The sequence below is a fragment of the Vulpes lagopus genome, chromosome 2, assembly GCF_018345385.1.
Source record: "Vulpes lagopus strain Blue_001 chromosome 2, ASM1834538v1, whole genome shotgun sequence".
Lineage (NCBI taxonomy): Eukaryota > Metazoa > Chordata > Mammalia > Carnivora > Canidae > Vulpes > Vulpes lagopus.
Window position 1 is genome coordinate 115,015,209 of NC_054825.1, and position 15,510 is coordinate 115,030,718.

Sequence of the window (15,510 nt, forward strand, 5' to 3'; positions counted from 1 at the left end):
AGGTCCTCCGCCCCCCATCCCCCGACCCGGTGACCCAGGTCCTCCGCCCCCCATCCCCCGACCCGGTGACCCAGGCCCCCCCGCCCCCCATCTCCCGACCCGGTGACCCGGCCCCCCCCCCCGCCCCCCGCCCCCGCCCCGGTGACCCAGGCCCCCCCACCCCCCATCCCCCGACCCGGTGACCCAGGCCCCCCGTCCCCCCGCCCCCCGACCCGGTGACCCAGGCCCCCCGTCCCCCTGAACCCCGTCCCAGTGACCCAGGCCCCCCCGCCCCCCATCCCCCGACCCGGTGACCCAGGCCCCCCGTCCCCCCAACCTCCTACTCGGTGACCCAGGTCCCGCGTCCCCCTGACCCGGTGACCCAGGTCCCCCGCCCCCCGCCCCGGTGACCCAGGACCCTCCGCCCCCCATCCCCGACCCGGTGACCCAGCCCGGCCCCCCGCCCCCGCCCCGGTGACCCAGGCCCCCCCGCCCCCCGCCCCCGACCCGGTGACCCAGCCCCCCCCGCCCCCCATCCCCCGACCCAGTGACCCAGGCCCCCCGTCCCCCCAACCTCCTACTCGGTGACCCAGGTCCCCCGCCCCCCGCCCCGGTGACCCAGGACCCCCCGCCCCCCATCCCCCGACCCCGTGACCCAGGCCCTCCCCCCGTCCCCCATCCCCCGACCCGGTGACCCAGGCCCTCCCCCCGTCCCCCATCCCCCGACCCGGTGACCCAGGCCCTCCCCCCCCACCCGTCCCCCATCCCCCGCCCCGGTGACCCAGGCCCCATGGGCCTCACCCCAGCGGCTGCTCCCAGTATCCCCGCCCCCCTAGGCCTGTGCACTTGCCCAGATGGCCCTGGCGGGTCAGGGATCGCGCCGAGCTCACCTGTCCCCTTCCTCCCTCTTCCTCTGGGAGCCCGAGCGATCAGCGATGGCAGTGACTGGGCTGCGGGCCCAGCTCCCGTCCGCTCTCCTCTGACCAGTATCGGGTTACACACCCGGTTATACCCACAACACGTAGTGACCCTCTCCCTTTGTTCAACCTCCTTTTGCAGCGGTTAGGGCATTTTATTTATTTATTAAGATTTTATTTATTTATTCATGAGACACACAGAGGCAGAGACACAGGCAGAGGGAGGAGCAGGCTCCCCGCAGGGAGCCTGATGCGGGACTCGATCCCAGGACTCCGGGTCCCGCCCTGGGCCTAAGGCGGCGCTAAACTGCTGAGCCACCCGGCACCCCCCGTTAGGGCATTTTATTTTATTTATTTATTTTTTTAAATTTTTATTTATTTATGATAGTCACAGAGAGAGAGAGAGAGGCAGAGAGAGAGGCAGAGACACAGGCGGAGGGAGAAGCAGGCTCCATGCAGGGAGCCCGACGTGGGACTCGATTCCGGGTCTCCAGGATCAGGCCCTGGGCTGCTGGCGGCGCCAAACTGCTGGGCCATGGGGGCTGCCCTCCCCTACTGTATTATATGCTTCCAGTACCTTCCTGCTCAGCATGGTGCTGGCTCAGGGGTAGCAATAGATTAGGTTGAGGTGTATATTATTAAGAAAGCTCATTCCTTTTTTTTTTTCCTCACCAAGAACTAGTGTGGAATTTTTACCAATGACTTCTCAGCATCTACGGAACTAGAAGCAAATGATTTTCAGGGCGCCTGGGTGGCACAACTAAGTTAAGCATCCAACTCTTGGTTTCAGCTCAGGTGATGACCTCAGAGTCATGGGATCCAACTCTGAGTGGGGTTCTGAGCTCAGCGGGGAGTCTGCTTAAGTTTCTCCCTTTCCCTCTCTCCTGTGCGCTCATGTCCTCTCTCAATTAGATAAATCAATCTTAAAAAAAAAAAAAAAGGCAGCAAGTGATTTTCTTGCTTAGGACCCCTTTCTAGACCAGTCATATGATTAATTTTATCATTGGATATCCTAATATTAAACATTTAGTTATGGTGTATGTTCAACTTCTGCTGAATTCACGTTGATAACATTTTATTTAGGATGTTTGCATTAATGTCCTTTTGTGAGCTAGCTCTTTTCATTTTCTTTGTGTCAGTCTTATTCGGGTTTTATTAGCTTGACAAAAACAATTTTTCTCCTTTTAGGTTCTTCTCTCTAGGCATGGAGATTATCTGCTCTTAAAACGTTTGGTAGCATTGCTTGTGAAACCATGTATTTGTGGTAATTTTGGGTGGAGGCAGCAATGACAGTTTTTTTCATGGAAATCTGTTTAGATTTTTAAGACTTCAGTTTTTCTAAGATTTTGAGAGAGAGCACAAAGCAGGAGGAGCAGGAGCAGCAGAGGGAGAGGGAGAAGCAGGCTCCCCTCTGAGCACAGGGCTCCAGATGGGACTCAATCCCAGGACCCTGGGATCATGACCTGAGCAGAAGGCAAACGCTCAACCAACTGAGCCACCCAGGTGCCCCCAAACTTCATTCAGTTTTGGTAAATTACATTATCTTCAAAAGGTCTCAAATTTATTCATATAGACTTGAACAAAATAGCCTTTTATCGCCAATTCAGTTCCCTGTTTTAATGGTTCTTCTATAAGCCAGAGGTCTTTTACAAATACCATCTTACCTTGAACTTTAAAACTTTTAAGTAACTTTTGTTACTTTTGCTGTTCAAATCTTCCTTCCTCCCCAGATTCTTTTGAAAGTTTTGTTGCAACCAATCTCCACTACCATGGTGGCTTTTTATAATTTTCTTGTGGTTCTGTTATTTTTTGTTTTTTGCTATTATTTTGTACATTTGCCTTTACTCTTTTTTCAGCAGTTAGCCAGCAGTTCATCTATTCTTTTTCCCCTCAAAATTAGTTGATCTTTTTTTTAGTTCTATTTTTCTGCCTTCAGAAGCAGATGACCCATTTGTTCGAGCCCTCGCCAGATGTAAAAATGCTCTTACCAAGGAGAACGATACCTTCTCAAATGTCACAAATATCCTGCTGCAACTTTGCTCCCTAAAGACCCTGTGGGAACCCTGTACACTGGAAGAGCAGGGGAGAGAATGGCCTACGCTTTGCCATGCGACGTGGAGTTCCTTAGTCACCCAACTGCAGAAAATCTATTTCTAGTGAAATTCAAATCCAGCTCAGCTGTCATTTTTAAAAAATCAAAACTGAATTAATCGTAGGCTCCATATAACCTCGCACCATTTAAAAAAATAGATTACTGGGTAAGATTGAAAAGCTGACCATTTGATCTGTATTTCCCTTTCGCCCTTTGAAAGTGGCCTGTTAAAGTACAATCGAGAGAGGGATTGGAGTCCCGCCTCTGCCACTTACTGGCCGTGTAATCCTGGACCAGAAATAGAACTTCCTCATTCTCAGTAACTTTCTCATTCTCGGTTTACTCATCCTCTCCATAAAGAGTATTTTATTTGACAATCTTCATCAAACCTTCCCGCTCTAACAGAGGCGGTAGAATATCACAGTCAGAATCTGCTGCCCCCTGCTGGCAGGTTGACAAGTTGCAAATTTTACCGTTCCAAAGCATAAACTGTTTTTACGTTTTGTTTTGTAGATCTAATTTTCCTTCTTAGCGTTTCATTCATCTACCTTACTTATAAGCCAGAGGTTTATCACAAATACCATCTTACCTTGAACTGTAAAACTTTTAAGTAACTTTTGTTACTTTTGCTGTTCAAATCTTCCTCCCCAGATTCTTTTGAAAGTTTTGTTGCAACCAACCTCCACTACTGGGATGGCTTTTTATAATTTTCTTGTGGTTCTGTTATTTTTTTGCTTTATATATTTTGAAGCTATTTTAAATTGGTATATACAAGGTTGGGATTATTTTAACTTTGTAGTGAGGGGATCCCTGGGTGGGTCAGCGGTTTGGCGCCTGCCTTTGGCCCAGGGCGTGATCCTGGAGTTCCAGGATGGAGTCCCACCTCGGGCTCCCTGCATGGAGCCTGCTTCTTCCTCTGCCTGTGTCTCTGCCTCTCTCTCTCTCTCTCTCTCTGTGTCTATCATAAATAAATAAATAAATAAATAAATAAATAAATAAATCTTTAAAAATAAATAAAATTTTAAAAAAAATAAAAACTTAAAAAAAAAACTTTGTAGTGAGTTGATTCTTTAAGAATTTAAGTAGTTTTCTCTATCCCTGGTAATGCTCCCCACTCCACCCCGCCCCCCACCCTTGAAGCTTAGTTTCTCTGATATGAATAATTACCTCAGCTGGCCTTTGGGGAATATTTGTTTTTTATAAATTTATTTTTTATTGGTTTTCAATTTGCCAACATATAGAATAACACCCAGTGCTCATCCCGTCAAGTGCCCACGTCATTGCCAGCCACCCAGTCACCCCCACCCCTCGCCCACCTCCCCTTCCACCACCCCTAGTTCATTTCCCAGAGTTAGGAGTCTTTCATGTTCTGTCTCCCTTTCTGATATTTCCCACTCATTTTTTTTTTTTTTCTCCTTTCCCCTTTACTCCCTTTCACTATTTTTTAGCCTTTGGAGAATATATGCCCAGGATATCTTCTTTGCCATTTCACTTCAGAATTTCTGTATCCTTATATTTTAGGTGTGGATTTTTTCCAATTTGAATTCTTTTAACGGGTGCAGGTGTTTAGCCCTTGATCAATCCCTCTCAAAATTCAATCCCAGTAGCACGTCTGTGGCACCTGCCAGTTTATGCTAGCTAAATCTTACACTTTTGATATTTAGTCCCTTTTCTCCCTTACTAGGCCCAACACATCTACAGCCAGGCTGTGCTTGTATTTAAGCCTAGTTATTGGCCTGGCAGCCAAGAGAGTAGATGGGGACAGTTATTGTTTCAGAGGGAGGGGGTGCTAGAGGGACCCACAGGACTAAGCATAGAGCTGCACTCGCAACTATATTACAGAGAAAGAGCACCAAGCAAAATCAGCAAAGGGAAGGGCACATGAACAAAGTCCAGAGGAAACCAGGCACAAGCTCCAAGGAATCTTGTCACATAGGATGAGCTTAATTCCCCGAGCAATGATGTATAATACATAAAATATTATCCATCAAGGAAGCTTGTCTGAGCCTGGGCAAGCCTGGAGTCCAGGGTTTTTATTGGGCTCAGTCACACAGGCACTCTCTACCAAACATGTATCAAAATTCCATATTCCCAGAAGGAAAGCAGGTGTTCAACATAAATTTTATTGTTTGTACAAAGGTTTCAGGCATAGTAAACCACCCATAATCAGGGAATGGGGGAGGGAGGACACTCCTGAGATCTAAATTGCTGGATACTAGCCAAAGGTGAACTCTGCAGGTAAACCTTTGTAAGGATAACAGGTTCAGGCACACTATCTGTGGAATACTGAGCCAATCCCTCTTGTCAACCACTTACTGATCTGGAGATCACCCTCTTCACCCTCTGGTGGGAGATGAGCCAGTCCCTGATCTATTAACCTGTTTCCTTGGATCTCACTCCTGGTCTACTTGTGTTAGGCTGGGTCCTTCAAGAAGCAGGCACCAAGACCACGAAGGGATGTGCTGTTTAATAGATTTATTAGCAATGCTGGTGAGGAAAGAGAGAGAGGAAGCTGGGTTTGGTGGGAAGCTGGAAGCAACCAGACCCCGATGCAGGTCTGAGCTCAGCTAAAGGAAGGAAAGTTGGGTGAAAGCCACTTAGATTATAACGTAATCCTACGAGAGTCTGGTAAGACCATCAGGGAGTCCTCAAGCCCAAGGCAAGAGGTCATAATATCCCTGTCGTGATCAGTCATCAGCTGGCAGCAGCTGGAGAAGCTGGGATGGGTTTCAGAGTGCAGCAGCTGGGCGAGCCTGGAGTCACTATGGTCCTCCCGCTGGAAATCTGGGAGATGCATTCTCCTGGCTGCCACCACTGGGGCTACAGCTGTCAAAATACACCTGAAAATGATTTATTAGCAAACAGATATTTAGCACCAACAGTGCATGGTAACTTGCAGTACTTTTAATTAAAAAAAAAGTTACAAAACCACCTAAAACAGAACACTGACTACAATGAGAAGGTAAATAATCTTTTACATTTCATAAATTGAACAACATCCTACACAGATGAGTTCTGGGGAAAAGATTTTTCCAAACTGCTTGGTGAACTGGGAGCTTAATTAAGCTCACAGACAGACAGCATATTGTATCAGGACTAAATCAAGAAAATCAATGACAAAAAATAAGTATTTCTAAATGTTCACAATAAGTAATTTTCTGAACTATTTATATTCATTAATACTAAGAGTAAAATACCATTTGTAAGTTTATCTTGATTGACCTCAAACACCCTTAGCAAAACAAAGGCATTTCTACACATTTTACACCTAGTTCTTAGCTTGACTGTTAAGTGACCATATGTAAAACTTCTAAAGCAAAGAAACAATGTTTACAGATGTTTCTAAAAATTTTACACATAATTTGGAAACTTTTAAACTATATAGGCTCAGATGATAAAGTGGAAGAATTTCCTCCTACACGGTCTCTAATAGGATTGGTTTTCTAGTTTGTTTCAATGTTACTGACAACATAGACTATCAAAATTTGTAACACAAAACTAATCCAAAGAGCCTAGGGCCTTTGCCATCTGCTAAATTTCAACAAAACACTGGTCCCACAGTTGCTCTGACAGTTCCTTCCAGCCATGATCATGTTTTTAACCCAGAATAAACAGTTCTAAGATCAAACCACTAATTCCTTAAAAGAAAAAAATTGTTCCACTACAGTAACTAGATTTCAGCCTTTGCATGGACTTTATGGCCTATTAGTACAAAAGATAGAAGCTACTAGAAATAAACCAAAATATTTAGTGTGAAAGACACTTAAAATATTTTTTTTAAAAAAATGAGATCCATACCATTTTAATGTAGAAGATGCCATCTTTATTTACAGGCTAATAAAAAAATATTAAACTCAACTTAACTAGATATAATACATTTGTCATAGATCCTATAGATTTGAGGCCAACCCTAAGTGGAAGACTGAATAGGTGGAACAGAATACATAATAAAGATGTCAAATAATGTGTGACTTACACAGGAATCAATGTATTTGGTTTCTCAACATGAAAACAAAGTAAGTCCACGTGTGGGGACTAAAACCAGCACCAAGCACAAGCTGTGTTACCTTCTGACAACTGTTCAGTTATAATTACCAAGACTCATATTTCATTTCTCTTGAATCCGTTTTTAACAAGCCTCAAAACCTAATGTTGTTGCTCCATTGTATTCATAACACATACCGCAGAAGAGAATTTTAGAGGCTAAAATATAAGTACACAACTAACACACCCCCTTCACACTGTTGAACATTTTTTTCTCAGCTCCTCTGTGTGTGCATATTCGTAGATTTTTCTTTTTTCCTTCTTAACTATAGTGGCTTTCCGACAGTTCTCTCTTTCTGTTTGGTTTTGTCCTAGAACCTTGGGTGCTAGGAATTTCTTCCCAATAAATATGAAAATGTAAAAACTGCTTCTCATTTAGTCTATAATTCTTAGCTCATCCCCCAGAGACCATATAGTCTAAAATAACCTTTAACTGGGTACTTTCTAAATACCTGCCAGGAAGCTCACGGTAGCACAGGGTTCCCATGTAGACTTTGCAAACCAAGGTGAAGCAGGAAGGAAAAGGGAACGGACCTGGGCAATCCTAAACTGCCTGAAGACATTTCATTCTGTTCTTCAGCCCTTGAAAGGAGTTTATGTCATAACCAGCCCACACAATCCATACTACACAGCATCTTCAGAGAAATGCCAATTCAAGGTTCTTAAAAAACTCTTCATGGACTTTTTTAGATTGTTCTTGAAAATCAAAAGGTTTTAGCTAATATCTCCTAAGGATCCCGTCTAGTAAATAAAGGATATTCTCTGAAAAAAATGCCATGGTCACCCCATCCCAGGCTGTGTTTTAAAAAAAAAAGCAAGAACATGGTTTCAGGTCACAACAAAAATGTTTTCAGATATGGTACAGTGGAAATTTTTTTGGCCAAATGAATATACTGACCCAACTCCAGTCTGCAGATCTCATGTCATGCCTGGCATATGTGTTTGGTGTAGGGGGAATGCATAAGGAAAAAACTCTCTTTCTTTTAAGAGGCCTAACTTGTCAGGAGCAAACAATAACATGTAGCTTGTTAATCTGGTTGTACAATTAAACACTAGCTTTTGGTGGGAGGCAACGTTACACTACAAGGTATTTTAGTATCAGTAACAATATACACTATGAAGTGCATTTCTATTACAAACTAACATGGTGATATACAGATGAACAAAACCATCCAAAACAAACCATAAATGAGCAATAGTTAAAACATAAAATTTATAAATAGCAAAACCACCAAATAAAGTATATACATTATATAGATTTACCTATGAACAAATATATAGTGCATCTAGGAAAGACAAAAATGTGTTCATGTAACAACAGAATATTAGACATGAAGATACTGGTAATACTCTAAAAGCCCTGTAGGCTTGTCCCCCACTTAATAGTCCCTTAAACATATATCCTTTAAAAAAAAAACAAACAGTGATATTGGCAAAATTATCACCTCTTTTAATGCAACGTTTTCACTTTCCCCAGCAGCGTACAATGGCCTACAAAGAGTAAGAGAGCAGGCCTTCCATGCTTAATCCTGGGATAAGAGAACTAACAAATCTGTAGTTTGCATATGAGAGGATTTAAGTCAGGCAAACACTGAGAGATGAAAAGTCAACCAAAATAATTACTGTATCAAAACATCTCTATCTTAACTTGCCCACTAGTGCCTCAGCTTTTTAGATGACTGGCGAATAAGATACTTTGAGACAAAACTGCTGTGTGGACCAAACATATAATTAACTGACAAATAAATTTGAGCTTTTACTGCCAGAAAAGACGTATCGTTAAGTGCCAAGACTATCACAACAAGACAAACTTTATGAACAACTCAAAATGTATAAAACTGTATTTTGTGGATCCCAGAAAAAAAAAATCAGAGTTTAAACATTAATAATGTAATGCTTCAATACCATGCACATAGATCAACATAATTGAGGACAGATATTTTATACTCATCTGCATTTCTTTTAAAAACGAGGAAAGACAATGTACGATAACTTTTCAGGAAGTATTTCTAGTGCAGCATTGATTGATAAAGGATTGCTTAAAGAAAACTATTTTGTACTGCATTGAATAAAGCTGAAAGGCAAACATTACAATAAATGATCATTGAGAACTGATTTAGATATCAGGATGCACAATAAATTAAAAAAAAAACTAAAACCATTCTTTTAGTTAAAAAAAATTAAGTCAAGCCTACATTTCTGTAATTCATTAAGTTCTGTCTCTGAAATACCACACTTAACATTCTGGAATATATAATATGAATTCATTTATTCTCTTGTATTTAAAGGCTATTTCTTATAAAATTCCGGTTAGCACGGTCCTTCTACTAAATGGAAAAGGAGCCAAATAAAACAGTAGTGCTTCATTTGGTACTTAAGAGCCTAGTAATACCCCTTTGGGAAACACATGCTTTGGTGCTTTACATTTTTAAGAAAATCAAAGTCGCTTTACATGCAATAGCTAATTATGGTATACCACAGAAAACAGGGAGTTTTATGCATTTAGAATTGTTCACATGAAGCCCTGAGGTACCCGCCTTTCATTTAGGCTACAAGCCTCCCTTGATCTTGTATAGTCTTTGTCACCGTTTCCCTAGTGCCCCAAACTCGGAAGAGTCTGATCAACATTCTTGTCCAGAGGTACAGTCTAATTTAGTAGGATTTTTTGTGATACAGACTGTGCAGGTCGTCTAGTTTAGAAGCACTGTCTTCTACGGGAGTTTCACTTGAAGTTCCCAGGTCTCCATTTTCATGTCCATCAGTTACTGCCTTCTTATTAAATCCTGAAAGAAATACAGAGAGAGAGAAAAAAAGATACTTTCTAATCTAAAAAAAGTCTTATAACTTTATTGAGCAAAGACAAAGGAAAGCCCACTATAATTAATAACAGTAATGAGGCAAATAATGGGGCCTTAAATTAATCAAGTAGGTAATTTCTGACAAAGGAATTCTTCCCTCTTCTGGCAGATATCAAACACTGTACAGATTTTTTGATATTCTCTATTGGACCTATCAAAAAATTTTATATAATTTCCTACCAGACTTTCCACAAAACTTAGATGACACACAATTATAAAATCTACTTATTAATTCTACTTATACAAATACATATTCAACAGTCAACTATATGTTTCTTTTGCATTGTGGTTTCAGATTATTTAACTTCTGAAGCACATGTTAGCTTATTGCTAAATATCTAAGTTTTTAACAAGACAATGTCCAGATAAAGTTTAAAACAAATCTTGGTTAATCTAAAGAATAGACACTAGGCTTGCAAATAAATCAGAGTTGATTAGGTCATCTGTTTAGTGAGCTATGAAGTATGGACATGTGCTAAACAATAACCAATAGGTACATTTTTTTTTGTGATTTGAGTCTGTTAATAGTTAATATGAGAGCATACATTTTGGTTAGATGAGTCACATTTTAAGTGGTATGCAATTTACACAGGTGACAGAGAAGTCTTTTAGCCTCAGCTGCCAAAAAAAGAAGGGAAGAAGCCTTCCAAATCAGATAGAAAATAGTAGAAAGGATGAAAGACAATGAAATCATAGGAAAAGCAGCCCAATAGTGTAAAGTTCTAACATACTGCCACAATAGTTTTGTTCCAGATGCATGAGGAGGACACAATTGCTACTGCTATGTGCAGATAATTCATAAAATCCAGGCTTATCAAAAGAATATCAGTTCATCAGTTTACTATGTATCTCTATGCCAGAAGTTCTCATTTTTGGTTTTCAGGATGCCTTTACACTCAGAAGTATTGTGGACTCCAAAGAGTATTTTTTCATGTGGTTTATGAATGTTATGTGGGTTACTGATGTGTAACCATATTAGTAACTGAAACTTATGAGAGATCTAAAAAAATTACTTTGTTAAAAATGAATATAAGCCGAATAAATGTTAGCGTAAATGACATATTTGTCTTGGTGAACATAACTCCCATTTTCCAAAAATTTAGACAGAAGAGGAGCATTATTTTCAATTTTGCAAATATCCTTAAAGTCTGGCTTTCTAGAAGATAACTGGATTTTCTTATTTGCCTCTGCTCCATCTATTACAAGTAAATAAAAGAATTCACCTTCACGAAGATATATAATTGGAAAAGGGAAGACTAATTTTAATAGGCTTTTCGGATACTGTCAGTATTCTTTGATATACCTAAATTGGACTTGACACCACAGAATTTGAAACCGTTATCCTTCAACTGTTCACACTATTATATTAAAAAAAAAAAACACTTATTAACATCACTACCAATCTTATTACACAAGTTAAGTGTTGGAAAGCTGTCAAGTTCATGGTGAGTGATAAATGTTTTACAGAATTCTAATTGTCACCTGAAAGCTGAAATTTAATCACTGGCAATATATACTTCAGTTGTTTTCCCTGAAGTGATGGGCTCCCTTTGTACTTTTTAAAGGAAATGGCTGCCAATAATCTGAACAACCAATAATTTGTCAGTCATTCTTCAAGTCAAAATTGTCTTCCATGAAAAAAAAATGGCCAGTTCAGCTGGCTGACTTAATCACTTAAATGCTTTTCTTTGAGAGTAACATCTTAGTTCAGCATGGAGACTCAGTGTTTTATGCATACTTCTCAGCCCATAAAACACGATATGAAAAAGACATGTACTCCAGGGTTAAGATTTAATAAAATGGGGGTGCCTGGGTGGCTCAGTCAGTTGAGTGTCTGCCTCTGGCTCAGGTCATGATCCTGGGGTCCTGGGGTTGAGCCCGGCCTCTGCCTGTGTCTCTGCCTCTCTCTCTCTCTCTCCCTGTCTCTCATGAATAAATAAAATCTTAAAAAAAAAAAAAAAAAAGTAAATAAATAAAAATACAAAGTGAATCTAGAAGAACTATGTAAATAAAATTTTGGCCTTGTGACCAGAATGCAATAAAATTACAAGCAAAGGACAGCTGTTCATTCTGATGATTTCCTCATCATTAAAAGTGTTACTAAGAAATCTAAAATTCTGTATTTTAAGTTTATTAATAATAAAAAATATATTAATGACTTTTAAAAAACACATATTCATCTTTTTATGTATGAGTTTTTTTTGTGGAACATTTTATGAATGTCAGTTAAGTATATACATGCTGAACTTTACTATGAAACTTTTGTTTGAAGGATCACTGGAAAAGAAAAAGACTCTTCTTTTTAATCCTGTATTAAAAAAGGATGATGACTGGTTTAACCATTTTTATTCCAAGATTTACATACAGAATTTTTTGAGGCTTAGAGAGTCAATTAAAATGGATTTTCTCCAGTTGTCCATTCTTAATTCCTAATTAATAATAACTTTTGAAGCAATTTTTACCTTGCAACACTTTGATTTCCCCACTCGTGTCTTTGCAACCAACTCCAGGATTACTACCTCCCTCTAACTCATCAAGGTACAAACGGTAGCGATGTCCACTCTCATCTTCATACTCTACATTTTCATCATCAGAATCCACTTCAGGAGCCACATAAACTACTTCAAATTCAATCTCTCCTCTCTATAATGAGAAAAGAAAATGGGGAAGTCAAGTTATTGTGATTGTACTCAAAAATGGTTTTCCAAATTCCTTGGGATGAGTGACAGGCATGAAAAAATGTAGACCTCAGATGTAGCTCCTTTCAAGACAACAAATAATGAAATTCTAGAATCTCAAAAGGTAGAAAAGCACAGAGAGGTCATTACATCCAGACCAACTCCATGAATCGTAAGTAATTTCCTTTTAACATTACAGTAGTTCTTTGTACTGGTCACAGTATTTTTGCTAACAGACCTAACCTAAAAAGGATGCTTAACTACTCAACTTACACAATTTTAGAACAAATGTTCAGTTTAAAAGTCATTCTGCCATTTTATACTTGACACAGCAATTCAAGAAATCCATCTAAGTAGTCAGATACTAAATTCGCACTTAAGAGCATCACACAAACTTTTCTTTAATTCAAGAAACCTCTATACAATGATTTGTTTCTTACTGAATAGGTCTTGAACCTTTATGTAACTTTCACTGAGTACTACAGTGTTAATAAGTAATTATTTTATTAATTGTGTAAAACTGTATCATTCAATCCTCAAAATTTCTCTATTGTAGTGCAGTATCTTTTACATGAGGCAGAAACCTGAAAAGAGCAGATAATTTTCCCAATATGATGAGCATGTAAAATAGAAAAACAGGAATTTGACTCCAAAGTCCTTAGCCTTTCTACTAAACAAAATGTGTAATGTTTGGGGGCTCCTGGCTGGCTCAGTCGGAAGAGCAGGTGACGAGTGATCTCAGGTTGTGAGTTCAAGCCCCATGTTGAGGACAGAGATTACTTAAAAAATAAACTTAAAAAAATATTTAAAATAAATAAACAAATGAATATTTGTACTGCTATTCTTTTTTTCTTTAAGATTTACTTATTTATTTTAAAGAGAGAGAAAAAGTGCAAGCCAGGGGGAGGTGCAGAGGGAGAGGCATAGAGAGAGACTCTCAAGCAGACTCCCTGCTGAGTGTGGAGCCCAACATGGAGCTCGATTTCACAAACCTAAGATCATGACCTAAGCTGAAACCAAGAATCAGACACTTAACCGACTGAGCCATCAAGATGCCTGCCTCATACTGCTACTCTTTAATAAAACTTATGTTCAAGCAAAAAAGATTATTTTATGTTTAAAAAAACATTCCAAGTCATTTAATGAGACTACAGTCACTACACACAAGTCTGGCATTTGCAAGTCTGATTTTTTTTACTGCCCCTAAGTCAGTCTGTTGGTACTCTGCTTTCTCGGCAGTTTAAGGTTGTGTTTCAGAATTTTAATAGATGCTTAGCATTTCTTTAAAAGCGTGTGGCTGAAAAAAAAACCAAAAAAAAACCACCAAAAACCAAAACAAAACAAAAAACGTGTGACTGCCCTTTGTATTTCCTTTACCACAGCTGCCATTCATCTCACTCTTATAACGACTGGATGTGGCCAAGTTGGGTTGAGAAAACACTAACTGAAAGAGGTTAGGGTTACATTTTTCAATCTCTCTTAGCAAATAATACTTTAAACATCCCATTTTGGGGAGACAGAGGGATAATGCTGTGGTATTCAGTAAAGTTCTAGATTAAAGAATTAGGTCTGTGGGCAGAAGTCATGGATCCAACTTTTAGGCTTAATATGAGGAAGACCTTTCTAAGAAAACCACAATGTACAACTATAGAATGGACTACTTTATCATCAACAAGTCCCCCCTTAACATAAATATTTAATCAGTGATACTATAGAGATTTACGCAACATATGTAGTTGAATCAAACGAGCTATAAATTCACTTTCAACTCAGATTCAATTCTACACTGATGATCCAAACACATCTCAATATACTATCAACATTTCTCTTAATTTCTTCAACCTTACACTTGAAGGAAAAAACAAATCAAAAAGTCCACCTTAAGTAAACAAACAGGAGTTGGGGGTATGAATCCCAACTCTACTAATTTCTCTGCAACCTTGAGTGAATCATTTAATCCCTAAGAACCTCAGTTTACTCATTTTAAGTAAGAGGGTTGGGCTAAATGATTTCTAAGGACTCTTTCAGTTCTAACATTTATCACTAAAACCAATCTGCTCCTAACATTGTTTTTCTATAATACCATCTACTTGTATAGTGTTTTAGTCATTACTGATGTCTTGCTTTCTGAGTAGCAGGTCCTGTTCTGAGCACTTTATATGAATTAACATGCTTAATCCTTGCAGCTCTCAGATTAAGGGCACTGTAGCAGAGCAGAGGACTTAAGTAACTTGCTCAAAGTTATAGAGCTGTGGAAAAAGGCAAATAAGACCATTTTCAGTAAATCTGGACAAATGTCTTCTATAAAAGGCCCAAATCAAAGGGAACTGGTATCTACATATAAACACTTTACTACTTGAGAAGCCTCAAGTTGAAGTATAACATTCAGTAGATTCAAAAAGAATCAACCAATAGATCCAATTTTAATTACATAAAAAGAACTTACCTGCTGGGAAAGAATGGTTACAGCTTCTTTATGCTTTGTGTCCCTTAGGTTAACTCCATTAACAGCCAGAATAGCATCTCCAACATGTAGTCCTCCACATCGATCAGCAGGTTGCCCTGGGTGGATCTCAGAAATGAGGATTGGAACACCATGTTCTTTCCCACCCTAACAAAAAAAAAAAAAAAAAAAAAAAAGGCAATTAGTTTACTCTTTGTACAGTCACAGACTATTCTAATAATAAAATATCGGGGATCCCTGGGTGGCGCAGCGGTTTGGCGCCTGCCTTTGGCCCAGGGCGTGATCCTGGAGACCCGGGATCGAGTCCCACATCAGGCTCCCGGTGCATGGAGCCTGCTTCTCCCTCTGCCTGTGTCTCTGCCTCTCTCTCTCTCTCTGTGACTATCATAAATAAAAAAAAAAAAAAAAAAAAAAAAAAAAATTAAAAAAAAAAATAATAATAATAAAATATCTTCTTAAAAATACATTTCAGTATCTT

General features: G+C 39.8%; 1 protein-coding gene across 2 annotated transcripts in view; it reads right to left on the bottom strand.

Annotated features, from left to right (window-relative positions):
- Positions 1-6,788: 6,788 nt before the first annotated feature.
- Positions 6,789-15,510, bottom strand: part of GOPC (golgi associated PDZ and coiled-coil motif containing) — a 37,728-nt gene continuing 29,006 nt past the window's right edge. For both annotated transcript variants that reach the window (XM_041743676.1, XM_041743677.1), the window contains 3 exons: positions 15,015-15,179; positions 12,353-12,533; positions 6,789-9,815 (listed from right to left, as the gene is read on the bottom strand). In XM_041743676.1, coding sequence (XP_041599610.1) covers positions 9,685-9,815; positions 12,353-12,533; positions 15,015-15,179 — 477 coding nt within the window. In that variant the 3' untranslated portion in view covers positions 6,789-9,684. The remainder of the gene's footprint in view (positions 9,816-12,352; positions 12,534-15,014; positions 15,180-15,510) is intronic.